The 11,315-nt window shown below is 31.5% G+C and overlaps 1 protein-coding gene across 5 annotated transcripts; it reads left to right on the top strand.

Annotated features, from left to right (window-relative positions):
* The first annotated feature begins 2,084 nt into the window (after positions 1-2,084).
* On the top strand, positions 2,085-6,759 carry LOC148624985 (uncharacterized). 5 transcript variants are annotated; one of them, XM_088568164.1, is made up of 5 exons: positions 2,085-2,226; positions 2,867-3,487; positions 4,279-4,315; positions 4,614-4,715; positions 5,721-6,759. In XM_088568164.1, the coding sequence occupies exons 2-5, from the start codon at positions 2,891-2,893 to the stop codon at positions 6,134-6,136; spliced, it is 1,152 nt and encodes a 383-aa protein (XP_088424290.1). In that variant the 5' UTR covers positions 2,085-2,226; positions 2,867-2,890; the 3' UTR covers positions 6,137-6,759. The 5 variants fall into 5 exon arrangements, with proteins under 5 accessions (XP_088424290.1, XP_088424289.1, XP_088424291.1 ...); XM_088568163.1 differs by having other exon boundaries at positions 2,140-2,282; XM_088568165.1 differs by lacking the exon at positions 2,085-2,226 and adding an exon at positions 2,606-2,626.
* Positions 6,760-11,315: the final 4,556 nt, after the last annotated feature.

The following is an 11,315-nucleotide window of genomic DNA, read 5'->3' as shown; positions in this document are numbered from 1 at the left end:
CATATTTCTAGATACCCTCGAGTCGTATGTGTTAATCTTGTCTTTGATTATGTTTATGTCAGCGGACTTTTCCTCTTTTAATGACACTTTATTAATTAATTAATTAATTAATTAATTTAGATTAGGTCATTACAGTATAGTCACACTTATCAAACATAAGACAAATTATTTCGTATTTCGTTACAACTATGTATGTAAATAGCATAAGAAGTGAAGCTGTAACGTTTAAATCCTTTTTTAACTTTTCACAGACATAACGACAGCTGTAAAAATTAGTCTTGCACAGTTGATTTTCCCCCTTCCTCTCCCAATATTAGACGACTAAAAAGAGTTTAAAAGTTGTACAAGTAATAAAATGTACAGACAGGTTTTATTTTTTTTTCTGGCATAATAAAAGTACAACCTTTTTAAAGTAAGTTACTCATGGAATTTTGAGAAGGGAAAAATAATAAATTGAACGTGAGATTTCAGAGATTCTGAAAACAGACATCTTAATAATATACATATTGATATGTGACTTCCGTTTAAAGTATGAAGTAAGAATCTCATTTTAATATTTTGCTTTTTATATTAACAAAATGGAAATCGTATTCAGAGATGCACTCTCTTTATACAATTTCATATGAGGGTTTACTAACAATATCCATTTATAATTGTTTAAGACCCTTTCGTTGGAAGTTTATGGTCACTGCACACTTTCGCGAGTCAGGGTTTGATTTTTCTCGTGGTAGTGTATATTGACAACTATCCTATAGTAAGCACGAAAGGGTATATATATATATATATATATATATATATATATATATATATATATATAATTTAAATTTTTGACACAGTTTGAAATGCTGAAATTTTAAATACTTGCAAACAAATGAGTGCCTCAAATCTGCGTCGTTTAACTTATCGTAGATGACCTCTCTCAAATAGGAGATAGCTCTTGCAAGAGTAGCCTTTCAAATCTTGGTGATTTAATGGTTACGGGATTGCTAAATGATCAGATTGCCAATCTTCCGTGTAAGGTGCTATCAAAAGACCAAAGGAATATTGACAAAAACGATTACAAAGCCTATTTCACCCACATTATACAAGACATTGAAACCCTTCAAAGTTCAACCGAATTCATCCAGGAACGAATATTTGCTTATCTCTAAAAAATAAGAAGGACCGAACATGTTTGGTCTCGTACAATTGAATATAAAAACAGGATAAAAGTTCCCTATGTTCTTAAGTAAAACGTAAATACATTAGCTATATATCGACTCAATGCATTTTGTGTTTATTTAAGTTTAAGTTTAGACAAAAAGGGGAAACATTTAAATCATATGAATCATGTGAATGTTTCCAAAAATAACAACAAATATCAAAGGTCCATGCTCCATTTACAAACATTGTATCTTGTTCTACTTCCTAGTTGATTTAATAATAGGCATATCATATGCCATGTTATCTTTTAGTCCATATCGGATCGTAGCTTTATGTCTCCCGGTCTAACAGTTCTACTATAGACTGTCTCCATCGCAGATTTAGTCATGTACAGATACTAATTTATTATTGTTGATAACGGGACAACAATCATAATACCGAGATTTATAGTATTAGTGCTTTCAGACTTTTTTGCATTGAAGATGTTATTCTTTGTCACTCTTAGTGTTGCTGTTGATATTTTGTTCCAGGCAGTGTGTGATACCTTTGTTTGCAGCGGCCTTGTCCCTTACCTTCTTACCTTCTCAGTTTGTTTATATATATATATTATATCAGCTAATTGAACTAAAGGTTTATCTGATCATTGCATTGCATTTTCCACTTTGTTTTCTTTTTGTCAGCCCTTTAAATTCCCTGGTCTACTTGTGAAGGTTTTTCATAAGTGGTATTGAACACTTCTCTGTCAGTTGGATATCTGTATCAAGGACCTTGTCAATTCTCTGTATGGGGTATTTGCACTTATGTTTTGAACCTTCAAAGCTATCAAAATGAATTAACCGGGACCTTCATTTATGTACTATTCGGGCTTTTTTTTAATTTGTGTTGTTTACTATGTATATATGTACATTTATATTTGGTAATAAAATACTTGAGTGCAATGATTCAATTCACTTCAGAAAAGAAATAAAATGAAATAGGTCAGATTTTGTTTTAATTAAGTTGACTTTCAGGATATAGGACGGCAAAAAAAAAGAAAAAAGAAGAAAAAACGAAGCCATCGAAGTCCCTACTTTGCTTGTCAAGGTAATGAAAGTAATGAAAGTAATGGAAATATTCACTGAAAGTCACTGTCAACATGAGTAAGTTTAAGAACAAATTTGTACTGATAAAAATAAAAGCGAATAAGTTTGAAATACAACCTACACATTTTATTTCGTCGTTCATGGTACACTAAAACGAATGTTATATATTTTTACTCAAACAGTCAAAATGTTTTTTTAGATGATCTATACTTAGCATTAAATGGGACTCACTGCTAATGGGTATTTTCTGTTGCTTACAAACTTCCTGCATGAGTTTAAATACCGCAGTATCTTTATAGTATATTAAATTAATAGATAAAATATTCTTTTAAGAAAATGATAGGTTTTCTCGGTATGGTTATCGTAACTAGGAAGTTTTATATATTTAGATTAAAGTAAAGGTATACCACTCTGTGTATGAAATTTTATATTATATAATGGTTGATAGAGAATGCATATGGTATAGTAGACTATCTGCAGTCGTATTGCAAACAATCAATTGCAATGATTATAATTTTACTGTCAATCAACAAAAATATTAGGACATTGGGTAACTTTTTGTTTAAGTTCAATATTGAATACTTTTAAGAATACTAGTGAATTAACAATAATTTGATTATCTTACTTTTTTGTCATTGTAGAGGCTGAACGAAAGCTCATGCGGTATGGAAAGACCTATATCATATAACTTAGCAGTGAACGGAAGTGTCGAACATAACACCTCTGGAAAATTTTATGCAAACCAATTTTCTAATGTGTTTGTTTATCCAGGAGAAGAAACTGATAAAATGGGAAGCAATCTAACAAGTTTAGCAAGTGAATATCATCAAATAAGTTTAAGGACGAAATCTGAAGACAGCTCTGCCAGTGGTACAGGTAGTATAAAAACAAATGAAAGTAACTGTAGTAATCCATCTGGATCTTCAGGAAGTAACGTCGGTTTCCTTCCATCCACCAAAGAGAAGAAACCTAACATATTCAAAATGATAATTATTATTGTATCATTCCTTATTTACTGTATTCCGATAGCTCTGTCGATAGCATCATTTATTCGAGTGAATTCTTTGAAGAAAGAGCTTGATAAGGAAAAAGAACATCAACGGCATACTTCTAATACATTCTGCTTACCCTGCAATGACCTTCGTCTAGGGCCTTTGGAGGAAGATAACTTGGACCTAAAGTTACTTATTCATACAACAGAGAAAGGGGAGACAATATGTTGTGCAAAAGGGGAGACCCAGAATTCAATTTTAATGAATCTGGTAAGTTATTTCACAAAAAGAATTAATAAGATATGTTTATTAATATGATACCGTCGGAGTCCTACAAAGGACGATAGTCATGTTTGTAAAAAGTGTAGATAAATGAACGACTTTATACAATTATAAAAATGCTTGATCATTCCAGTTTATTCTCAATTTGAAAGCGTTCAGATCGTGGCTTTAAGACAAATTGACAACTTGCAGACTTGTATTTGTTATATATTGAGTCATTAACAACTCATTTTGTACGCTTGGCAATTCTTGTTTTGATAACTGGATATTAATACAGATCTGAATATACGTTGTATGTTCTAACAATAATCATTGACGCAATTTGGAATAAAACGATGGTCCAAATATAAATATTGTGTCTAGCTTTTAAATTGTTGTAATCTAAGTTTACACTACCAGGGCATACACATACATGTTTTGCGAGTCTTCACATTTGTATTAACTTGCTTAAAACAAGAATATTTGTTTTTTTTTATTTTAACTTAAAACTCTGATCTGTTGCAAGGATGATACCACGTGATCTGACGGTTGTTTAAGAGTTTCAGAACTCTATTCAAAATAAGAAAGAATAAGTCCATTACAACAATGATTTGCTGAAAAAATGTATTTTCCGTTTTAATTATAAATTAATGCATTCTTTGTCATCTTTTTTTGCCATCGTACAAAGCTTAAGATACGGCAGTAAGATTTCTGAATTTCCTTTAGTGAATCAAATCGTGCCTGGTTCGTTTAACTAGCTATACGTATATAATTTCTTAATTTGATATATTATTTTGTAGTTGTTTAAACGAAGAGAGAAACTTTACCAAGCAGAAGGTAAATCAAATTTCTAAACAGGCCTTCATTTAAATATTCGGATTCGCAAAAAATTGATCGGCCAATTAAATGAAGAGAATTATCAGTATTTAAATTACCTGAACCACCTTTGTCTTATTATGAACTATTTCAATTATGTCTAAGGTTAGCTTTCATTTCATGATAAATCTTATTGCTTAGGTATCATCAGTATTACATTTTATTTCAGTTATTCAGCTGTGAGGAGCATCCTCGTACACACATAAAGGGAATTGATTACATAAATATAACGATGCATTTTCTATCAATTCATTTCTAGGATGTACGTGCAATTCGACAAATGGTAACTCTGGCGACACACAGAACACTGGTCCCCGTGTTGCTGCTCATTTGGTCGCTGGATTACAGAATAGATCAAACGGTGAGTTCATTTAAACACGATTTACGTGCTTTACATGGACTTTCAAATTTTGATACATTTCAAATAACAATCCATCATCATTGATGGTTGCTAGAATACCTAATATTACCACCTGATTTAATTCAAGCATTTTTTATCATATATTTATACACGAATATGATATTTTCACGAATAACATGTTTGCGGGAGACTAGGAAGCGAAACTGCTCATTTTCCCCTGCACAAACCCAAAATCATAAATTGGGTTCGTGCTGTTCTTTTTCTGTGTCTACGTGCGCTTTGTTCTTCAACTGTTGTTCTTTTGTTGTTCCCCGTAATGTTTTGTTTACAGACTTCATTACGTTTGCGCTCTCGGTTTTATACTTCTTACAGAACTATCTGAAACTGTGAATTTTTTTTTTGAAGAGAAAGAATATAACCCGCTTTAAAACGTGTTGGTAAATTAATATCAACATGTCCTCCAAACAGTCACACTTTTGTATGTTCTTAACTTTTCGAAGCGGTTTTGAAATTTCATGTAATGTTACATTATACAGTGTTTTCAACTTTGGAAAAAAAAAAAGAACAATGATATTGACACTACAATAGAAAAATAAGAAGCACTTATACATAATATATGTAGTTTACACAAATTCTAATGATATATGAGAACCCGACCTTTTACATTCTTCTGTTTACATGTGCAATTACAAAGTTTATATTTTGTATTCGCAACTCCAACTTTACCACATTTTGTGTATTTAAAAACATATATAATGTCATTTTGCACTTATTAGTTTGATTATTAATTAATTAGCAGCTTCAACACGGATGAAGATTTTGAATACAATAGATAGCAAGAGATACCTATTTTGAGTTTTTTGTCGGTCTCATCTTGACTTTCGAATAACTGGCATGAGATACAAATTCAGCATTAGTTATGTTTTTAATTCTGTTTTAAGGTCTGATTTAAATAAATTTAAATTGTAACCGACGTTTTATGTAACATCACTATTCTTCTTTCAGGTGAAACCCCCTATACGTTGAAGAACTGGATAAGAGATGGTGATCTTGCACATGCTACTGGAGTAGAGGTAAAAAATAGTCGTATGATAATAACTAGTTCGGGTAGCTACCATATTTACAGCCAAATTTTGTTTACCAATCTGTACAAAGGACATGCGAATACGAACATTTCACAAACTCTCTATCACTATGTTTATCGATGGAATATAAAATATCCAAATGACGGAACGGAAATGCTCTTAAAAAGTGTACGCACCCAGTGTTGGGCAGAAAATAAGCTGTATGGCGACTACACGAGCCATACTTCCGGTGTTTTTAAACTCAATGCTGGTGATAATTTATATGTCCAGGTGTCAAATATCGATCTCGTTTCAAGGGACCGCCGAACAACTTTCTTTGGCCTTGCAAAATTGTAGTGGTGTATAAAATTCTTGCTTATTTGTGATAATTCAGTGTAATGATCTCTCAGAGTGCCAAAATAAATGTAAATAGTTGCTCGAATATATTCAGAACATTCAAGAAAAATGTATCAACATACTAAATTTGTAGAAATATTCGTGTGAATTTTGCTATTAAATTCAGTATTAATATCGATTTATTACGACGTTAGTTCTTGTATTATTATGTTATCACAATTTGTTGCATATGTTCAGTCTCCATCATTTTGGAGTTTGTTTTTATTGATCTGTCAGTGCATGTGCTGTCCTAAAACAAAAACCATTTACTCACGAACATTTGAAAAAAATTCTTTTTTTCATTGTTGTATTTGTGAAAACGAAACCTATATAATATGTAGCAGAAAAAGATTAACCAGATAAGAGATATGTGAGTTATTCAAATAGTTTTGTTTGTATCATATGACTTAATAATTTTGCATGATTATTTCACTCAAAATATTTGCTGTTCACCGGCATTTTTCACGCTTTTTTTTATAATGTGCTTTTCTCTATATACTTGTTATTTAATCTTTTGTTTATTAATGTTATTTTTTGATATTGTTATTTTTTTGTTTTTAATAAACGATATCATATATCATGTATTTTTTGGGTTAATTTTTAAGCGTGTGTATCGAACGGAGAGCACATTAGTTGAGTTTATTAAAAATGTTTCATTAAAACCATATCAGCACAAATTACCAAAGCGTCAGCAGTGGAATGATTCAAATTTGTAAAAATCCCAAAATATGACCGTAACGTGAAAATATGAACACAATGTAGCGAATCAAATAAAGTTTATTACGCTTAAAAACTTAAAATAAGGAAAGCAAGACGTCACACACACACACACACACGCACACACACACTAAAGCACTAGCAATATGTCCTCTCATAAAAAACCGGGAGTGACACCAGGAGCTTCGGAAGGGTAGGAATATCCTGCTCCACCAGCGGCATCCGTTAGTTAGTATAATCCGGTAGTAACCTTAAGTGAAGCTCTGCGACACGTGTCAAACACTATTCATCCTTAATGAAATTATTCATTTCAACTAAGTACCATGATGTAATCGTGAAAATAGTGGAATAATAACCTAAATTGACAAACTGAGCAACTCGGACTCTGACTCCACTAAAAACTGGGAGCATGGACCAGGTGCAGCAGTAGGGTAAGCGTCCTATGCTTTTCCAGAAACACCCGCTGAGTTGCTCATAAAAAGTCAAGTCCGGGGTAGACAAACGAGGAAAGGAAAACCATGACCCTTGAATAATACAGTTTTCATGGTGCAGATGGGCATGTAAACTTAAGTAAAAACTCGACAACTATTTATTCACCGAACTCTAATGATATCGGTGTAATTTACAATTGTCAAAGAGAACCGCAAGTGAAGGTATGACCTAGCCATTTTGACTTGTGTCAAGGTATCTACTTTACTGCGGATAGTAGGTGTCAAGTTTGGTGGATAGCCAATCCGACAAGATATCGAATCTAATTAAAGATATCGTGTCTCTTCTTGGAGATTGAAACTTCATATTGGTCGATCAAATTTTGATGTCAACCGCAAAACGTTTGTAGTGATGATTTACAAATGGTGAAAACCCCCTTGCTTGAGAAGTTTATTGGACATTATCTGCGCTCTACAGAGAATGTATAGATCACAGAGTCGGTAGTAAAGGATCAACTGTAAAATGTTTACTCCAAAGACTGGAGATTAGGTATATTGCCACTTAAATAAGGAAAGTTTACTACTGGGAAGTCTCAATCATTACGTACATCTATGTGCAGTTAAGATTTAGGTATGAGGCTGACGACTCTTTAGTCAGTCGTCTCTTTAATTTCAAGTTAATTTGGATAGATTTGATAAAAGTTGTCAATAAAACTAGATTTATTCAGATATAATACATCATAATTATAAACAACGAAAAAATTACTGGGCTACTCGCTTCTCCTTTGGTGAGAATGGTCCTGATTTGTTACAGACATTTCCAAAATAAAAGGTGCGTTAAACAAGGTTTTAAAGTGCGTAAGATACCAAGTAATGAAACAGTTCGTTCGAATTAATGGAAAAAAACAAGGTTACATAAGTAAATTATTAAAGATTTTTTAAATCAGTAATCTCCGAGGAAATCAAAATATCGTTGACTCTAAGGAAATCAAGGTCTTATAAAACACTACACGATTATAAAACTGACAGCTGAAAAGAAGATAAATTGTATATATCAGTTGATGATATTCTAACGAGAATATCTCCTGGAGTGAACAACTTTTAACAAGAATACAGCAAGGAACTGTTCCTGTCCTAGATATGGACATTTCAGTGCAAATAAATATAAACCACAATCAAATAAGTACAAACTGATCAATAATAATTTAATAGCTTTATTAATCGAAAAAATTTAAAAAAAATAATATGCAAAAAGTATCCAGATAGTAAAAATATCTAGGTTCATAAAGTTTTTCTGCACATTTGTTACATGATATTTCGTGTGGTATCAGGTTTTTCCTTTTGTTTACATGTTATATTTATGAAGATATATTGTATATATATTAACTATTTGTATATACATATTTACGCGCGTTCGGCTCGAAAAAATGTCTCCTCTCAACTAGTATGTTTGGCAAATACCCCTTGCCATCATGATATATTTGGGGTTTAACGCCCGAGCAGCAATATTTCAGCTATTTTCAGGCGATGATATATTTGTATGTATATCTAATATACACAAAACGACATCTGTTTTGCTCCTGTTCTCATGTTTTTTTCAACAGTTTATTTGTTGTTTTTGTAATATTTCATTATTGAATAGTAATAATTTCTTGCAAACTTTAATTAGATGAATTAGTCTTACGAAACGTTCACCGAAAAAAAATCTAAAATCTTCCCTCAAGACACAATTTAAAACAACTGCAAATTTAATTTAATATGCTGACTAAAACGTTTATGTATATATTTACTTTGATTTAATTTTGGAATGGAACTCAAACAAAATTCAACTGGAGATTTTGTTTTTTGTTTTTTGTTTTTTGTTTAAAGTTTTTTAATTAGCGATGTACTTGATCTATGTTCGAACTTTTTGCACCCCTGATCATAATATGGTTCGGTAGTACAGTATATAATTCTGTTATTAGTGCTCTCCTTACCTTGACTTAGTTTGTTATTTTTTATATGTAAGATAAGTTCGAGATACGATTCAATATCAACAATTTTTTTATACTTCCCTTATCTATTTTTATCCTCACATGGCATGAAATTTTACAAAGATTAAATTACATTTCAAAATTACCTAAAATAAATCACCATAAACAACATCACATGCTCTTTTTGATAGCTTACAATAGAAATGAATGTCACTTCTATTTAGATTCGAATTTCATTTTTTTCTTCACAGTTATATACAACTATATATCGTATATTTAATATTAAATATACCTTTTTTGTATATGCATTATAAGTGTTTATTTAAACCCTACATCGTTTACCCTATATGACACCTGTAGATTTATATCACATACCCAATATCGCTCCCCTAGACCTATATCGCACACCCTATATCACACCAAACTTGAAATATAGTTAAAATATATGATATAATGAACATAACATGTCAACATCTGTATCACATGTGATATCAACACTGAACCTATATCACCCAAGAGTCCCTTGGGGCGATATAGGAGTCTCGGGTTGATACCACATATGATACAGATTTTGAAATGTAATAATCAGTATAGTCAAAAATAATGAACAAATTTAATTCAGAAGAGCAATATCCATGCAACGTCGTATGATACTCTTGTATATGAAAAAATTAGTCCGTATTATTTGATCCAATGTAACTTTCAAACAATGGTTTGTGACAATCATAAAAGGGGGCATTTCATTTGTGCATATTCAGTTTTTTTAGATATATATCTTATTGAAGAATAACATCATAACAGAATTTGTATTTTAACCACTAAATACGATAGAGACATTATAAGATATAGGCTATCTAGTTTCATAGCTTTACTTATTATTTTCACGTGCGTTATGTCAGTTGAAAATGTTTTATTGGTTAAATGTTGAATAACACAATTTGCTTAATTTCCAGAAACAAAATGATATAACTGATGCAAAAACAAAATCTCAATATTAATTAACAATAACTATTATGTTCACCATATTCAATCCAACTTTTAAAAATCAATATGTTAAAAAGTCAATACGACACATAATGGAAGTTGTTTGATGGCGACGCACTTCTCTGTGACTTGATATGACGGCCGAATGACCGATTATGCCAATAGTATGTCATTAGTCACGCCACAATGGAAGAGGGAGGTTTTGCGCGCTGTAAAACCTAAATTTAAACGACATTTTTGACTTGATATGATTACGAATCGGATTAATGTTTGGTAATGTTGTTGTTACCCATTATTATATATATTAAATTCAGCTTTTCAATTGGTCTGTATTTGACTTATTTTTATTTTAGTAAAATGAATCTTCCGATACAGGTTAGATGACTAATGAATGAATAAATGCAAAAACTTAATATATTAATGTTAAATTGAATTAACGCCAATAATAAATTAATAATAATAAAATTTTGGATTAAATGTGGTAAATGTGATGGTAGTACAAAATAATGCTACAAGTGAACTCACTCTGAATCAATGGTCATTTTACACACAGACAATGAATATCCAGTTGCAAGTAAAATATGCACAGCTGTACAAAAAGGAATTTTAACATGGTGCAGACATAAATATAAATAATACTTCACGAACACTATGAAAAGTTATAACTATATAATAAAAGGGTTATTGCATGAATATTGGTGAAAATTAGCCCCGCAAATTAAAGTATCATATTGCAATCGCACGCTCGCGCAGTATGATATCTGCTCGGGCCAATATCGACAAAAAATCACGCAACTTTGTATTCGTGACAGGGACGGAGCGACGTCCTACATATGTATAGTCTCTGTCAAAACATGAATGGCTATTAATCTTTCTGTCGTATATCGGAAGTGATGTATGCAGTAAGGAAATGAAGGTTTGAAGTCTCGCACATTCCCTTTGGTCGATATAAGGGTATCATGCACAACATAAGGGTGTATTAATGTAATTCAAAAGCAAATATCCCCGTCCCTAATATGTAAAGCCTTTAATCATAAA

This window comes from Perna viridis, chromosome 2 (assembly GCF_037379345.1).
Source record: "Perna viridis isolate PV_CMFRI_1.1 ecotype Kerala chromosome 2, ASM3737934v1, whole genome shotgun sequence".
NCBI lineage: Eukaryota > Metazoa > Mollusca > Bivalvia > Mytilida > Mytilidae > Perna > Perna viridis.
This window is presented reverse-complemented; position numbering and strand designations above follow the sequence as displayed.

Excerpts from the sequence above, each read along its gene's own strand:
- LOC148624985 (XM_088568161.1), top strand. Across the intron at positions 3,488-4,278 it reads ATTCAATTTTAATGAATCTG|TTGTTTAAACGAAGAGAGAA; the intron begins GTAAGTTATTTC and ends ATTATTTTGTAG. Across the intron at positions 4,716-5,720 it reads ATTACAGAATAGATCAAACG|GTGAAACCCCCTATACGTTG; the intron begins GTGAGTTCATTT and ends TTCTTCTTTCAG.